The sequence below is a fragment of the Hydra viridissima genome, unplaced genomic scaffold (assembly GCF_058129835.1).
Source record: "Hydra viridissima isolate aposymbiotic clone 2 unplaced genomic scaffold, HvirCarnegie_v1 scaffold_7, whole genome shotgun sequence".
Lineage (NCBI taxonomy): Eukaryota > Metazoa > Cnidaria > Hydrozoa > Anthoathecata > Hydridae > Hydra > Hydra viridissima.
In genome coordinates, this window is record NW_028324306.1 from 16603838 (window position 1) to 16622300 (window position 18463).

The following is an 18463-nucleotide window of genomic DNA, read 5'->3' on the forward strand; positions in this document are numbered from 1 at the left end:
GAAAAACTAATTAAGTTTTTCGCCTCAATGTCTCAAAGATGTGGCATTCTGATTACCTCAAAAAGTTAATAATAATTTCCATAAACTCTGATAGTAATTTTCATTTTTCACTTTTTTTTTCAAATTGAAAGTAAAAATATTTTTGATTCGAGAAAATCGAAAACTAATTATTTAAAATGTATTAATGCAAAGTCCAAGAAAAATTTTATACTAAACTAAAATGTCATAAAATGTACATTTAATGTAAAAGAGTGATCTCTACCTGCTGTTAAAATTTTTTTTTTAAAGCGAATTAAAAAAAAAAGTTTACATTCTAACGATGCATGAGAACAAACTTGTGGTTACCCGCAATCCTCTTCCATATACTGCAGGTAAATGGACAAAACATGTCTCAAAATTACTCGTTGCAAATCAAAAACCTGGCTGCATGTCATTTAAAATTAACTTTTCCCATCTTAACTTTTTAATGAAGCTTTTCCATCAACTTAATGTTAACTAAAGGAATTTAATGCACTACAGTTAAATTGCAGAACTGCAATTAATGCACTACAGTTAAATTGCAGAGCTGCAATTAGCAAGAAAACGTGATCGTTAAGAAGTTAACTCTATCCATAAAAGGAAGAAGTTTATTTTTGTTGTATATTTGCTTAGCAAATAAACAATTAACTTCTGATGATTTTTGGGAACAGATTTTTTCCCCCCTTCTCTAGACAAAGAAATTTTCTCGTTGATTTTTAAGTTTAAACTTTGTTAAGTTTGTTTTAAACAAGAAAGTTTTGACAAAAAAAGCATCTTTTTGATGGAAAAATGGCAGAATAAAGAATAAGATGAAGAGGATTTCTGATTGACCCTCAGAGTGTTTAAAAAAAACAACTGCAAAGATGTTACTTTATGAGGGCTCCTGTCAAGATGAAAGGAGTTTTCATAAAATGTGTTGAATCAGTTTAACTTAAATACAAATTAGTATTAATCTATTGAGAATTTTACATATGAATTGCGTAAAATTCAACAGATTTTTTATTATCAATAAAAAGTTTAAAACGGAAAAAATATCTGATGTCAAAAATTATTCAAACAAACACTAATTTCCTTTTTTACTGAATTTAAAAACGGAACAACCGAGAAAACTTAAGTACTGCATTTAAAAACTGAACAATCGAGAAAACTTAAGTGACCTGCGAAAATCTCAATGGAAGTTTTTATATTCTTGAGTTAAACATTCGTTATTTGATACGATGGTGATGAAAATAATAATACCGATGATGCATTATTCTAATTTTTCTAAGATTTTTTTTTATTTGCAGTGTTGATTTTATCGAAGAAGCGTTTTTTTTAATTTATATTTACGAGCTATTCATACCAAAAAGTATGACATTAAGTCTAAATTAAGATTAAATGACTGTTGCTATGACTGTTGCTATGAGGACGTTTGTAAATATAGAACGTGCTTTCATGATTGTGTGAGGGCGGAAATTATTAGGACGGCGATGTGTGAGTAGCGGGGATTTGTGATTTTTGAATTAGTGTTTAAGGTATCAATAATGCAAGGGCTGTGTTTTAGAAAGAGTTGGTAAGAGAGTAGCGAATATGTGTTAGCGAGGCAAAATGTGAGTGTAGCGATACTTTTCAATAAAAATATTAATACATAGTTACAATGATAATAATAATAATGCCTATATCGAAATATATACAAAGTAACAATATTTATCGCTAGTTTTTCTTTTCTTATACTACTTAATAGCTTTTCACATATTATTATTATTCACATGCTGTTATTCACATATATTTAACTCAAGTACACTCTTATTATAAAATTTACAAATACAGGAAATAATATAGTTATACCGATAATGATATGCAATCAAAGTCACAAAAAAACTTTGAATTCGTAGATAAAGATATTGAAGGATTGAAAAAACGAGTTTGAAAGATTGAAAAAACTCTTTTAGATTTTTCTCATTAAATCATTCCATAAAACTCTGTATAAAATCTTCTCATAAAACTCTCCCAAAAACATCTTTAAGATTTTCTCAGAAAAACATCTTTAAGATTTTCTCAGAAAATTCTTCTATAAAATTTTCTCTAAAAATCCTCCCAAAGTTCTGCAAGATTTTCTCAACTGTTACTTTTTTGTATGATTGCAGAGGTTCCTTAAATCAAGTGTTATCCTAGCATAAAGAATGAATTTTGTTTTCAAATTTGTTAGTGTTTTTATTTAGACTCAGGAGTCAGAAAATGGTGCTTTGGATAATATCAAAACTTGGGGTATGATAGTATAAACCTCCAGGATTCCAAAAATGCAATAGCTGAAATTTGGTTAGAACATCCGAGAAAGAAAATTTTTAAAAAAAGTTTTAAATTTTTTTTCTTGATTTTTTTAGTTCGGCAATCTTGAAATTATTTTTTTTTTTTTCAATTAATTCTATAATTCTCAAAAATATCATAACCACAACACTTAAAGAAATGTAGACTGAGGTGCGTACCCAGCAAGCACACAACGTTGAAACAACGTTGAAATAACGTTGATCAACGTTGATCAACGTTATTTCAACGTTGTTTCAACGTTGTGTGCTTGCTGGGTACAAACAAAAAAATATAGTTAATGAAGTTTGGGGAAAATTCTTTGAGGAAAATCTTTAAATATACTTGCTACAAAAGTCGACCAAGCAGTTCTTAAAATTGATTCCATACTGAGAATGATTTAGCGCAAGCTTGTATATTTGTAATTGCTGAGTGAAGGAATGGTGACTGGCTTTAGTTGCTTGCTCACTTTATAGCCCTAATTACTACTTCTTGTGTTCTATAAAATAAGTAATATGAAAAAAAAAAGAGCATGAACCTTTGGTGTTACTGGGATATCCAGCCCATGATAGCAGTTTTTAAAGACTTAAATATGTAATGTAAACTGGTCATCAATAGTGCTGCCAAAGCGGAATTCAACAAAAACTTGAATTTCAATGTGAAATTCTTTTAAACTTCAACAATAAACGTCTAATTTGGTTAGAGACCCTTGACCTGTGGAAAAGAAGCCGTGGAGATCAAATGTCTATTAAAAGCTGTTGACCAAGTGCAACAAATTTGTCATGAAAATATTTTCTCCACAACAAGCTGATCCAAGACATGGTTTAAAGTAGATGTAAGACTCTTCACGCCTTTGTTTGGTAAACCAGTATTGACCTGTACTTGAGCCATGAGTTTGATGCAAGTTTTTAGGCTTAAAATTTTTAGAACCTAAAATTAGATAGCTACAGTTAAGCGGCCTAAAAAAATTTTACTTTTTAGCTTTTTGCGCTCTCGTTCACGGAGACTAAAAAATCATATAAAAATCATAGTAGAAAAATTTCAAAGTAGCTTTTTCAGTTTTTTTTTGGTTTTTTTTTGTTTCGGAACTGTATCCTTTTTATATAACTTTTTCTAATGTTATTATGTTTTTTTAATATTGTCGTTTTTTAATATTGTCATTTGGTATTTTACATGTTATGTGTTGATTTTTTTTTTGTTAGTAATTTATTATAGTTATTTATTATAGTTAAAGAATATAGGTCAAAGTAATAGTTTATCCAATGTTTTTTAAGAGATATGTGGCTATGAAAATAACCGTTTAGTTTGTCAATTATAAAGAACGGGACACGCAAGATTGATATGTATTATTGTATATTATACATAAATATATCCTCACTCACGCGTGAAAACTGTTATTCTATTTAATTGCATTCTACACACTCCACCGTATATTTAAAAGCTAAAAAGTAAAATTATTTTAGGCTGCTTAACTGTAGCTTTACCCTTAAAGTTAGTATACAATAGCACTGACTTTATATAATTAGATTGTGTGTGGTTTTGAATGATGTTATTGATAGATTACAAATACCTTGAACCTCTGGAAGTTTTTTGCCCTGTTCATCATGAAGTCTAATGGTTCCTTGAGGTGAAGTCAATCACATTAGAAACAGTTCTTTCCGACGCAATCTGGCTCATTTTAGCAATTTCAAACAAATTGAAAAAGAAGAGTTACCTTTGTGCACTGAAGGGGCCCTCCTTCTGTTAACCGCAGAAAAGAATATTGCAATACCATTTCTCGACAATTCTTTATTTTGGAAAGTTCTTCAGTGGGGAATTTGCAGCAAGAGGATGAGAATGGTTTTTCTTAACCTTCGCAATTCTGCAGATTAGACACTCACAGGTTGTGTTTGTTCTTGTAAATGTTGAAAAAGAGGCAAAATGTTGAAAAAGAGGCAAAATCAAAAAGTTTAGGGAGATATATTTTCCAGTGGAGTTCTTCATGACTCACAAGTTTCTTAAAGGAACTCTTGCATCCTCAAAGTCAAAGTTTTTTTGTAAAGCTGTTTGAAGTATGTCTTTAAAAAAAAAGCTGTCATCTCTCTTGAAGCTTTTTTGAGGTACAGAAAGCAAACGGTTTTTTTTTTGAGTAGGCATTTTTAAAAGTTAAGAATAACAAAATGCAGCATAGACAAAGTTTTTAATAGGAGCAATTAACACAAAAAAGAAAAAAGGAAAGGTAGAAAATGTGTCTTTTACCCATCCATCAATTTCCTTAAACAGATGAGTACTCTTAATTATTGGTCACATGTGATCAAACTTAGGAGGGGGGTCAGAGGGTTAGAAAATTAATCAGGAGGTTAATTGTTTTTTAGTTTTGTTAAAAGTTAAAAAATAATTATTAATTATCTCTTTTATGCATATATTTATGCATACTTCATAGAAAATATTTACTGTATAAACAGGTTATGTTCTTAAGTTATTAAATGTTATTTAACCCCCTCCCACTACCCCTCCTCATTTTATCTCAAATTTATAAATTGTTTGGTTGGATAACTTAAGTAACTCTGTTAGAATTTTTTTCTGTCAAGTTTACCATGACGACAGCAGAACTAGAAAGCAAACTGGATTAATGCTTAGTAAATACTTGGGTTCAGATGAATCTTAGCAAATCTTAAAAAGTCGAGTAATTTTAACAAAGGAAACTATTCCATTGAACCACCGGGTTTTTTGTTCAAACTTCTAAATATTTCCAGACAGAATCTTTACTTATAGAAGCGAATATTTTATATTTCTACTGGTTTAAAAAACCGTAAAATTAATGATAAATTGTAAAAATGAAATTTAATGAATGCTGAAATAAGGCACTTTAAATATGAGCTTTGTAAAAATTTCATTAAAAACTGCAATATATTATTGTTATTGTATCATATTTTATGATATATATTTATGTGTAATAGGAAATTTATGTATGTACAGATTATAATCATTTAAAAATATCTTTTAATTTTTTCAAAGAAAACTTCTTAACTTTTTGCGCCACCATCAGCAGCCATCTTGGAATTAAATTATCTTCAATAGCCTTTTTTAAACCTCTATCTAGTTTTTTGAACCAAAATTTTTAAAGCTGATACTTTTTAATAAACTTTAGCTTTGTTTAATTTAAATTGTTAAGATTGGCCACAACTTCGAAAACATTAAAGTTTCCAAGTTTTGCTTGTATAAACGTCTTAAAACTTGCTTTCATTTCTCATTGAATATATTTAACACTTACAAAGGTTCGGTGGCCAAACCGTACGGTGTAAGGCAAAAATTTATGGCCGAACGTTAAGATTCGTCAAAAACCAGGTTCGATGCATTCCTAATAGGGAATGTTCTCGGGTCCCGTTCGGCCACCGAACGGGTAATTTCAAAAAAATTTTCGGGTCCCGAACCCCTTTGAGTGTAGACCCGTTAAATACCCGATACCCCGATTACCCGAAACAATGACCGAATGGATTGACAAGCACCAACAGCTAAGGAACCGAAACCGATATATTATTGGGTACCCTTTCGAGTATTGAATTTTTTATTACCCGAAAACCAGAACCCGTTCGGTTTTGGCTTTATCACCGTTTGGGTCCCGAAACTTAGTAAAAGATTTTTAAAAATGGCAAAAACCGCAAAAATTGCTTAAAGTCACAAAAATTTGCTACAAGCTGTTGCTTACGGTAATTTAGCATTTTTGGAAGAGTCTGTGAAGTGTATAAACTAAAATTTAAAAAGATAGTAAATTAAACTTATTAAAGCTAGGAGTTTATTAAGTATTTGATTAAACAGATTGAGTCCAAAGTTAATTAATCAACATGAGTAAATGAAATAGGTTAAACTATTTGAAAATAAATGCAGTTTTGGTACCAAGAGTTAACTCTCTAAACACATTAGTTGCCTTAGTCATCATAGAAATGTAACACTGGCAAATATAGCATCTTAACGTATGAATTTTTACCTAACACTGATTACAAAATAAAAATTTAAAATTTGAAGATTCTTCTTCAATGTCATACAGGTCCATAACGTTAAGTGCATCAACAGGGGCATCATCATCAGGCTCCTCATTTGGAATTGATGAAGAGCTTTAGGTTTCTGAGCAGAATTTTAGCGGCATTTTTCTCTCAAACTAAGAGTAATTGCTTTTGATGAAGAGGAGTTTTTTTGAGCCTTCAGAGAATCCACGCGATTTCTTCCCTTCGTGGCTGCTAAGCAGGCAGCGCTGAACAAGTGCTCTGAGGATGCTAAACTTGCTGGTAACGTTGATAATGTTGGAAAGAATTGGGTGGACGTTCCGTTTTGTCACCAAGAACTTCATTGGGTTTCCCATGCATGCAGAAACTGCGTCAACATCATTTTCATTTGCAAAAGGTTCTCCTTTCAATCCAATCTTGCTCTTCCTCTGCTTCTTTGGCTGGATAATGCTCAAAAAGAAGCTTTCAAATTGTGAGTGCCGAAGGCTGTCTTCAACAGGGAATGGTTCAATTTTGGAGTCTTCTTCCACACTTGCTGAACAAACTTGACAAAAACTCTTTGATAGTTCTTCAGGATCCTTGATCAAATTCTGGAGACTGAATTTAGTTTCTTTGAACTTGGCTTTCAAGAACTTGGCGTTTAGTCAGATAAATATAAAAGAGAATTTAAAAAGTCTGACTTTTATGGGCAAAAAGTCTGACTTTAAGGGGAAATAGTCAAACTTTTCATATAGTCAAACTATTCATACTTTAACCAATTTTTACTGAGTTTGTGTCTTAAAATTTACAACTATTTGCATTACTTCAGATCATTTGTAGCACTTATTTATATTAGCAACATTAGATGTAACTTTTAGCAACCGGCACGTTAAATGGTGAACTGGTACCTTGCACAATAGTAGACTTCAGCTAGTTACATTTCAACTTTTGATTAATAATATTTTTAAATGATTTTTCACTCACATTTGTAACAAGAGTCCAAGTAGTTGGCTACTAGGTAGACAGCTTGTCTAGAATTCTTTGCAACTTTAAAGAATGCTTGAAGGCAAGTAGCAACCTGTGTAAAATTTACAGGCACTAGACAAAAAAATTGAACTAATTGGTAACTTATTACCTGATTTTTCGGCTTCGATTTCATGTGGAGGCAGGTCATCTGAATATGAAGATAGTGTTCGATTTTCTTTTTCACGTTCATTTCCTTCTTCGTTTTCAGTATCATCAGAGCCAAGACATTGTAATGACAGAGCACTTGACTGGCTAACAAACATTTTCGAAATGCTTTGCTCTTTTTTTACGAACGTCCAATTTTAATTTCAAAAGTTTAAAATTACAAACTTTCTAACATCATTTCAAGAAACTGAAAAGAAACAATTCTAAAAACACACGGTGAATAGCATAAGGAAATATATTAAATTTTAACAACCGAAAGGCCAAGTGAAATAATTATTGCGATTATTACGGTTATATTCCACTTTTTTAGAAAATATCAATTATTTTTGAATAAAATAGACCTTTTTCACTGAATACACGACAGAACTGTCCGGGAATTATTTTTAACGGGTAATCGGGAACCGATTTTTATAACCGACTCGACTCAATCTTTCGGGTAAATTTAATTTACCTAAAAGATTGAGTCGGGTCGGGTATGAAAAACTTCAACTACCCGATTTTATCGGCATTATTGGGTAATCGGAGTACGATAAAATTATTTTTGGCTTTTATCGGTGTCCGAAACCCGTTCGGGTCAGGACACGTTCAGTTCCTCTCGGGATCCGGACATTCTCTAATCCTTAATATAAACTAACACGATTAAAACGCAAAAATCTCTACTTGCATTGGACAGAGAAACGTATTTCAAATTTGGGTTTATCATAGATTAAATTCTTCTTTTCTCAATAATATCGAAATCTCTTTCACATTTAAAATCGAAATAGAATTGCGGTTATTTGATTTGTAAAATCATAAATGCGCTATTATCCACACTATAGTATATATAATAAAAATATATATAATAAAAATCTACTTTTGAAGAAATTAACATTCCAATATTAACTAAGAAGTGAAAAAGAATTTGAATTGCATGCTGGTATTACAAACAAATTAATTTGCATGATTGTATGACGAACAAATAAAAGCGAAAAGAGAGTCAATAAATTAAATTTAAATAACTAAGAGTAGGAAAAAAAATCAAACAACGAAACTCTTCAATAAACTTATTTACGCATAAAAAGAATAAATAAAAAGAACACCGTTGTTACAATTTAATAGATTGTTAATTCGTAGCCGATCAGTAATGAAAAAGATGCTGAAAGCAACTGCCGGCGCTTCGCATTGCACTAATAACGGAACTGTTGAGCTCAAGATTGATGCAACGACATCGAAGCTTGCATCTTTGCAATCATCTCTTGCATTCGTCTCAGCTTAAAACGAAAAAAATATGTATTTGGTGAAATACGAAGAAAATATTCTTGTAACTTTTTTGTTTACTAAAATTTAAAGTGTGTACAACCTCTGCTTCTTTTTCTTTCAAAAGTAGGTCGCGCTCATCAATTTCAGAACTGTTTCTGCTGAAATAAAAAAGAGAAACAAAGTTCAGAAGTTCATCGTCTAACACAGGCCTACGGTGTGTGACACGTTTAAAACAGTTTTTTGCACATTTTACCTTTCTTGATGTGAATTACTGAGATCTCCAGTGGATACTAATCTTTTGGCGCGGAAATTTTCATAATGGGCGTCTTGTGTTACATCTTTGAGGTCCTGCATATGGGTTCTAGAAAAAAAATTAAGAAAAATTAAAATGCAACTTTTTTATCTACGGAAAAAAAACAAAACACAAAGAACATACTTTTTACCTGATCAACATATTGCGAAGCATGGTGAAATCGCAATGTACCGGATTTTCAACTGAAATGAAAGCAACTTCTTGTAATAAAAGCCGCAAATTGAAGATGAGAGAAATGTGGAAAGAAAAGATTTGCAAATAAACAAACTCAATTCAAACAAAGCTTTCTTACTATCTACAATCCCCCAGGGATAGATTCTTCCCCTGACTTTCTTCCCGTTGACTTCAAAAACAGTATTACTACCCACGACAGCAAACGGTACGCTGGACTGCAGCCAAAAAAAAAAAAAGCTTTAAAAATTTAACACAGCTAAAATTTAAAATCTATTAGCAAATGTTTGTTTTAACAATACCTAAACGAGTCATAATTCTATTTATAAGTGTGTCATTTATGCAAGAATAATTTATGCAAGAGTAATTTATGCAAGAATAATTATAACTAATGCCATTAGGATTTTTTCATATTTCATATGGAAACTAAAATCTTTTTATTCTTTACTCCCTGAAATTTATGATCATAGTAAACTTAAGAAAGAAATAGGATTTTTGTAATGGTCAAGTCACATGCCAATTTTAAAAAAATGCTACATTTTAAAAAACTCATTACTTTATAATATGCTGATGATAATTCTTTTTTGGACATAAAAAAACAAAGCATAATTATAATAATTAAAGCATAATCATAAACTACAATTATGATGTAACTTTTAACTGATTTTTTTTATGAAAATCTTTTGTTCAATTAAATTTTTTTTTTTTTCGATTTTTATGTATAACGTTTTTATTTAAAAGCAAATGTAAAAACTGTAAAATCTATTTAAAAAATCTTTGTTTACAGGTTTCAGGCATTTTATATGAATTTCCAAACTTAAGGCCAATTTTGCTATTTGAACCCTAAAAATTGCTAACATTTGAAACCCATTAATGTTCTTAAAAATTATTGAACTGCTGAAATATGTTAAGTTACAAGATTAAAAGAACTTTGACTCAACCTTATTGACTTTATGCCAGCAATTCTTAACAAAACTTTAAATGAAGGCAACAGAATTTTTTTTTTTTGAAAATAATTTTTCAAATAATGACTAAAATCTACTTAATTGACATGTGTACTACTCATTTTATTCATTTAAATCTATTTTATTATTTACATCTTTTCCTTTGCCTCATAAGAAAGACTTTCTCTCCAAAATTTTACAAAATAAAGAAGGCAAAAAATATTTTAAAAATGGCAATGAAGTATTACCTTGAGCTGCCTATTCACCTCAATAAACTCTTCTTCGTCATCTTCATCATCATCAGGGAACCTATAAATTTGAATTCCTGAACAGCGTATTTCCTCAAGAACTCTTTCTTTCAATATTTTCACTTCTTTAAGCGTGAGAGTGTCAGCTTTTGCTATGACAGGAACAATATTTACTTTATCATGCAAAGCTTTCATCATGGCGATATCTAATGGTTTTAAACTAAAAAAAAAAAAAAAAAAAAGCATTTTTAACACAAAAATAATTTTTACATTTTCTATAAAATTTAAAATTAACTTAAAAACGGCAAGAACACAATTTTTTTTATCAAAAAAATTTTTTTTAAGTACTAAATATAATTACCCATGACCCACTGGGTTTATGAAATACAGACAGCAATGAACTCTTGTATCTGTTATGTTTCTTCTGTTAAGCCCTGATTCATCCCTCAAATATGCTTCGTACTGCTCATTTATATACTGCACTAATGGTTGCCAACTAAAAGTAAATGAAAGAAAATAACAAAACCCCAGCATGTAACATATTTTAATCATTAGAATACCAAAAAGTTGTTTTTTAAAATGAAGTTTATTGTAGAACTAGAGATAACTAGGATTGTATTTTCTTTGACTTCTGTAGTTTAGTCTAAATATTTTTCTTATCATTTTATCTGGGTGTCTGAGTGTCATTTACAACTATAATGTGCAACAAATAAACTACTGGTTCAAATTCTAAATTTCCTGCAAATATAGATATCAACAAATCAGCTAGAGACGACATGAAAGTTATAGGGAAAAACCTTAAACTAATCTTAATATTTAATAATCAGAATTCAAAATAAAATTAAATGTTTAAGAATTTTTAAAAACTTTTACAATTTTAAAAAAATTTTTTACTTAAATTAGGAAGTGGTGTATTTAGGAAAAAACCTAAAAAAAAAACTTGGATAAAATTTTATGTGAGATTTGTTAACTAATCTTTTAACCTACTAAAAGCAGACTGGTGTTGTGCAGAAAGATTTTCAGGTTGTTCTTTTCTAGGAATTATTAGACAAAGTTTCAAAGATGATGTATTGATGTAAAGATGTATTTACATCGAGATAATTTAAAGAACTTTCAAAAAATGTGTTGATGCAAGAATGCATTTGTGTAGAAGTAATTTATAGAAAAAAATTTGCTTTTTTTACATATTAGATATATTTAACCTAACCCAGAATTTCAGCAGCTAAATTATCTAAAATTAAATTATCTAAAATCAATATATCTTAAAATTCCAAGGTGTTATTTTCAAGTCATCAGAAAAAATCTTATGATTGCCATTTTTATTTCATCTTAACTGAATCTTATTTTTTTCTTAAAGTTGATGAACCCTTTTAAATAACAAGGAACTCACCTGTCGCTGTTATTGACTGCATCACCAAAACCAGGCGTATCCACAACAGTTAACTTTAACTTGACTCCTTTTTCTTCTATTTCGACTGTTGATGTTGATACAGATATTGTTTTCTGTATACGCTTAACAGCATCTGGTATCTGGCGATCTGAATACAGACTTGTTAAAAATAGACTATCAACTAATGTAGATTTTCCTAAACCAGACTCCCCAACCACCATAAGAGTGAATTCAAAACCACGTTTTACAGACTTTCTATGGACTTGATTTGGCAAATTTGCAAATCCAACATATATCCCAGAATCCTAGGAAAATAACTCTAGATATTGAAACTCTATTTACAAAATTTTGTTGAATATCTAGCTGAACCTCTTAGCAAACTTGATGAAACCAAATATTTTTATAGAAAAGTAAATAGCAAATATAAAACTTTTAACAACCATTTTGTAAGGTATATATAAAAAAAAAAAATTACTTCTTTAATTTATTGAAACAAATTTCATTTTTTACCTCCATATTGTGATTTACAACAAACAACTTCTATTCTACTAAGAATTTGTTTGTTTAACTTGCTAAGAATATCCAAGTAAAAGTAATTTATAAGTTAAACAGACTTCCTTGAGGAAACACCAATATTTAATTATATAGTGATTTATACAGAGGCCAATTAGTGCTTATATGAGCTAACATTCATACTGAAAAGAAAAAAAAAAAACAATAGCCAAATACATCAAATTTCAATGATACCTTGAATGCCAAAAACAAATATTTAAACAAGTTTTTTATTTCTTAAATGAATAATTCATCCCCATTATTCAAGCATTTATTTGTAAAATACAAGCAAAAAGATCTTCTTAGACTGCATGGTAAACAGAACCGTTATCATATCAATGTATGAAAATGTAAAAATAGTAAAAAACTTAAAATAAACTGATTTTTATATTGTACTAAAGAGCTCGTAAAATTACACTCATAATTTTAGTAAAAATAATACATGCTAAGAATATCAGTTTTCAAACTCAAACATTCACCCCCTGACTGTTTATACTAAAAAAACATAAAGTTTAACATAAACCCATTTCTGTATTGCACTAAAGAGATTATAAAATCACACTTTACAATTTCAGTAAAAATAATGCATTTTAGGAATATCAGTTTTCAAACTCAAACATCCCCCTAACTAGTTATACTAATATCAATAAAATAACAATTATTCAGGGAGCTATTATTATTTAAGGTGACAAATATCAGACATAATATTGACATAGTGAATATTTGCATTTCCAATACTTGAACAGTTATAATCAACCTCTAAAGTTTTTTTTACTGCAATCAATGTAATAATTTTTAAAAAATCAAAGAAAATATTTTTTTGTTGTCAGTGAAATATCTATATAGAAACATTTTTTATAGAAGGATGTGTGTTTACATGCATAATTTTAAGCATTTAATCATGAGCATGTAAAAAATTTTTTACAGTTCTTACCTCATTGTTAGCTGCACCATTTGATGAAACATAGAAACAAAAAAAAAGAAAAAAGCATATATTATGAGTGTATTTATACATGTAGGTAATATATACTTGTTTATATCAATAATACACACTTGTGTAAATTGTTTATATATGTTTATACATAATAATAAAAAGATACACCAATTTAAAACATGATTGCTTACAAGGAGTAGCAGGTGATCTGGAAGGGGAAGGTGTGAGATTAACAGTTATGCTACTTGTTGATTTTTGAGAAACAGCTTTTAGACCTGAAGTTTCTAAATGTTTTGTCTTTTCAGCTGAAAAACAATACCGCAAATATCATAGAGTAAAATTTATTATAATATATTTTTATTTTTATTAAAACTCTCAAGGCAGCCATATATATATATATATATATATATATATATATATATATATATATATATATATATATATATATATATATATATATATATATATATATATATATATATTTCTTATACTATATATATATTTCTTATACTATATATATATTTCTTATACTATATATACATCTAATACAGGGTTGGTACAGCTTTTTTCTGGAAATTATTAAAAAAATAGCTTCTTTGATATCTAACATGAACAACCAAGTTTTTTTTTCCTTGAATGCTGAAAAGCATGTTTCTTTTTTAAAAAATCTTTTCTTGTTTAACCAATAGAATCAAATACAGTAAGATATATCAGAATTTAAATTTTTTATATATTGTGTATTTTACCTTGAGTAGATACTGTGAATTATACATAGTTTTCTTACACTTCTAGTAGAGGTGTAAGAAGATTATGCATTTATCAAGATATAATATTCAGTTGATTTTATAGTTTTTCTCTAGTTCTTCCTTCTTCCCAACATTTTGTTTTGCATGTTTATAATTAAATCCTTTACATTCAATTTTTTTTAAATATAAAGCTATACAGCAAACTGCTCATAGATAGATTGTTATTAAATTGGTTTTCCGTTCTATCAGGATTAAGCCAATTATTTTTACCTATAGCTACCGTGCAGTGATGAAAAGATAATAAAGCTCTATTGTGAAGACTCAATCACATGTATTTAAATAATTACCTTGACGTGGAGTTTTTTTAAAAACATCTTCCATCATTTATATTATTGAATACTGTCTTTTTGGGTTATATTTGTTAATTTTAGAACGGATTGTCGCTATGAGATAGACACGAGTGGGTGTTTTCATAATTATTTCTGTTTCGTTTTTCATTTTTATGATTTGTTCTGTAAAATATTACAACATAGTTATAAAAATTAATGGTATATCATAATGACCATAGTCTCCAACAGTGCAAAAGAAATAATGAATCTGCAATCTTTGAAAAAGTTAATATAGCGATCTAAATCAGAAATAAATATTTGATAAACCTGCTAATTCAATGTTCTCAGCACAGTTTTAATAGTAAACTTTTATCGTAAAATTATAAAAGTGTAAATAGTGCTTTGAATAACATTTCGCGGAAAAAGTTGCTTTTTTTTTACAAAGACTTTTAAGAAAATTATGCAAGGTTTTTTAAATTTGGGACTCTAATATCTATAAAGTATCCTGTAAAAACCCATTTGAGGTATGATAGAGGCAGTAGGAGTCCATAACAAGTAATTTTAAAATGCTACATTGAAATCCAACTTATTTAGTCTCAGTTTTTGAATGATGATCATGACTTTGAATGTGAAATGTAACGTGAAACTGTTTATTTCAACAGAAATACTCGTTTTTTAGAAAAAATTTCAGAAAACGTCACATTTCATCATTCAGTAAAATGTTGTGTATTAATAAGCGTAAAAATGTTCAGTTTTGTGATTTTTAAGAAAAATTGACCTATTAAACTCCGGTTTGGGAGTAGAGTTACGCGGTTTCGTAACTTTTTGAAAAAATAACAAAAAAAAAAAAAAAAAAAAAAAAAATTTGTTTTCCGGGAAAAGGAATAGAGTTCATGGTAAAATTTACAATTTTAATCAAAAGAAATTTATCAATCAAAAAGTTTGCAACTTTGATTGAATTTTCAACTCGTTCATCAACGATTTGTTATTTTGTTAGGATTGCTCAATTGCAAAACTTAAAAAGAAAGGGTGCTGATCCTATTGTAACTGAACTTTTTGAACCATTAGTATTGGCTTCTAAAAGGCATCTCCTTAAAAGACTGTTAGACTAAATCTACCACGTGGGAAACTTTTGCCAATAAGAAGAGATTTGTTTTTAACGACAAATATAAAAAAACTTTTCTTTTTCTTTACAAATGAAATTATTCGCACATAGACTATAGAAGCCTCCATGTGTCATCAAATGCAACAGCAAAAGAGTCTTAATCACAAATTCCTATCAGAATAGCTTTTGAAAAGATGTCTTAAAGTATTCATGCAATGAGAAGCTTAAACACATTGTTATTTCTGTACAATAAGTACAGTAAAATTTTATAGAAGAAAATCATAGTTTCTACTCGAAAAATGTTAAAAGTGAGAATAAATGAAGAAAAAACATTGTTTTATCTTTCATTTTCCATAATTTGTATTTTATAAGTATTTGCAAGAAACAAGGTGCCCAACAGAACAGAAAGTACCCAATTTTACTTTCATGAGTAAAACAGGTAAAAGTTCATGGTTAAATAAATTAAGGGAATTTTAATGCAGGATTTCATAATTGCTTTCTAAGAGTTTCAATCGACACGTACAATCATCCCTTAAAAGAATTTTTATAGGACGCTTTATTGATATTGGGGTAAGAAATTTGAAAATCGGAATTTTTTTGTAGCTTTTAAAGAAGCTGAAAGAAACCTTTTAAGAGCTCTTTTAAAGAATGCATCTTTTACCGAAATATGAGATCAAATAAATCCGAAGAACAAAAAGGATTCAGCCTTATTTTACGAGTCCGAAAAACATTTATTGATAAGAATAATCACTCACAATATTATCTTATAGTTTTCGATGGCCGTAATATTGAACCAAAAGAATCTTAGACATTTGCCTGATAATGAATTAGTATTTAAACAAACCGATTAACAAGCTTACAAAAAGATTAAAGTATCTCTTTTTGACAAATCTTCAAATGGAGATTTTCATAAATCATTAGATACTTGGATTCGTTGATAATGATAGAAAGTTTATTTATTACAAAAAAAAAATGTTGATATTTGAATCTTGTTAATTAAATCAAAAAGTAGGGAAGAGGGGGCAGCTTTGAAAAAATGCATTTTTGAAGCGTTTTTCTATTTAAACTTAATAAAACAAAATATTTTGTGAAGATAATATTTACCCTTGCAGTTGTCACCTGTCTTTCCTGGGATTTGGGATAAACTGGACAAAATATATGATTGCTTTGTTTTTGAGGACAAATCGCAAACATTTCGATATAAAGTTGTAAGATTTTCCTGACCACGTTTCTTACCAGTGAGATGTTTAGTGTTATTTATAAGATAGGATAATTCATGACATTTACAATTAACCAGTAAATTCTGACTTAGTTTTTAGATCAGAATTTATTAAAACACTGCAGTTTTATTCCTTAATTATTGCTTTGACTTTTCAGAAGAAAAGAAGTGGTTAAAATAATTAAAATATTGGTTTATAAAAAAAAAAAAAAAATTTTTAATGTTCAAAGCTGCCACACTCTCACTTACATACATTAGAAAAGTAAAGTAAATATTTTCAAAATGAAAAATAAAATACATTAGAAAAGAATAATAAACATATTTCATCTAATAGATAGCATCTACTTTTCATTGTTACTATCTCCTCTCAATCTTAAGTTGATGGTATTAAATTCCTTTTTAATTATAAAGTTTTTTTTGATGAAAATTTTTTTGATTAAAAATTCCTTTTTTTTTAATGATTGGTGTGAATGAGTGCTCTGAGGATTTGGGTCAGTAATTTGAAAATTTGCCCTCAGGAAAACTACAGACCATATAGAATTCATTACAGATAAGTATGATTTATGGATAACTTTCAGCAAGAACTGAGATAAGACTTTATTAAATGCAAGTTTAAATTTACAAAGAGTGGGATTAAATTAGTGACTTGACTCAGTTCTAGCGAAAATTTGCACGTTACCTTTGTTTTGATTTTTATTTGGCTTGATGTTACACTTTAAGTGTTGTTATTCGATTTATAGATTTTTTGTTTCAACGAGTAGTTACTGTTGATTAGATTTTTTGTTTCAACGAGAAGTTGCTAAGTTTCTGTTTACTATTACGGGATAAACAGTAATAACTCATGTTTTCAAAGTTGATCTGTCAGAAAGTGTAAAGGAAGAGAAAAACTGAATAAAGCATCTTTCATTTTGCATAAAATTTAATCCACTTTTGTAATTAAATATTGGAGCAACAAAGAGAATCATCTTTATTTGCTTTAGAGGTTTTTGTCAAGATTGTCAGTTGTTTATCAACAAAAAAAAATCTTAACGCAAATATTAAAGATGTGCCAATTCCTGACTCGAAATTTTCTAAAGTTAAAAGGTACACGACTCTCCCTTATATATATAAGGGAGATTCGTGTACCTTTTAACTTTAGAAAACTAATGGTAAAAGTGGTAAAAATGATAATAGTGTAGTGGTAAGAGTAGTAAGAGTGGTAAGAGAGGTAAGAATGGTAAGACTTGCCATCCCACTTTATTTGATCAATTTTAACTTCTAAGTCAATTTACTTAGTCAGGTGATTTAAAACACCAATTGCTTTTTTTTAACCAGTTTAAAGTGTCGTAGGAGATTGCTGGGCGTTTTCCGGTTTAATACTCCTAAACGTTTATACTCTTCATTTAGATCATTTTGTTGTTTGTTTGTTTTACTTATTTACTTATTTATATTACTCATATTTTGGTCCTTTTACATATCGATGATGATCCCCACATATTAAATACATAAAAAATAATGTCAGCATTAGTACCCCCGTCATCAAATTAGTTTTTGAATTATAAACAAGCTTTAAAAAAGTTATGAATTTTGTCCACTTAAACTTTAGTTTGGTTGTGTATCACCAAGCAACAGGATCTCAAATAGTGTCTGCAATATCACCTTTAGTAAGAAAGTCATGGTTTGGAAGTGGCTTGTAGTGATTTATTTTTCAGTTTATGATTTATAAATATTCCTCAATGAACCTAACCACGAAAGTGAAATATTCTTGGCAAAAAACCTAAAAATAAACATAAAATAAATCAAATTTTTTAGATTTCGTCTGCTCGACGGCAGATTTTTG

The 18463-nt window shown here is 29.0% G+C and overlaps 1 protein-coding gene across 3 annotated transcripts; it reads right to left on the reverse strand.

Moving 5' to 3' along the window:
- Positions 1-8482: 8482 nt before the first annotated feature.
- Positions 8483-14566, reverse strand: LOC145197286 (septin-2-like). 3 transcript variants are annotated; one of them, XM_090093101.1, is made up of 11 exons: positions 14339-14566; positions 13437-13550; positions 13246-13256; positions 11760-12064; positions 10731-10865; positions 10370-10589; positions 9299-9395; positions 9137-9188; positions 8947-9054; positions 8794-8848; positions 8483-8704 (listed from the first exon to the last, which is right to left on the reverse strand). In XM_090093101.1, the coding sequence occupies exons 1-11, from the start codon at positions 14373-14375 to the stop codon at positions 8642-8644; spliced, it is 1197 nt and encodes a 398-aa protein (XP_089949227.1). In that variant the 5' UTR covers positions 14376-14566; the 3' UTR covers positions 8483-8641. The 3 variants fall into 3 exon arrangements, with proteins under 3 accessions (XP_089949227.1, XP_089949226.1, XP_089949228.1); XM_090093100.1 differs by having other exon boundaries at positions 8794-8851; positions 14339-14565; XM_090093102.1 differs by lacking the exons at positions 13246-13256; positions 13437-13550; positions 14339-14566 and adding an exon at positions 12270-12490 and having other exon boundaries at positions 8794-8851.
- Between the last annotated feature and the right edge of the window lie 3897 nt (positions 14567-18463).

Coding starts and splice junctions, on each gene's coding strand:
- LOC145197286 (XM_090093100.1), bottom strand. CDS start 14,375: ATGATGGAAGATGTTTTTAAAAAAACTCCACGTCAAG. Junction 9,396..10,369: donor AGGTGAATAGGCAGCTCAAG/GTAATACTTCAT, acceptor TTTTGGCTGCAG/TCCAGCGTACCGTTTGCTGT. Junction 9,189..9,298: donor TCCCTGGGGGATTGTAGATA/GTAAGAAAGCTT, acceptor CTTTCATTTCAG/TTGAAAATCCGGTACATTGC.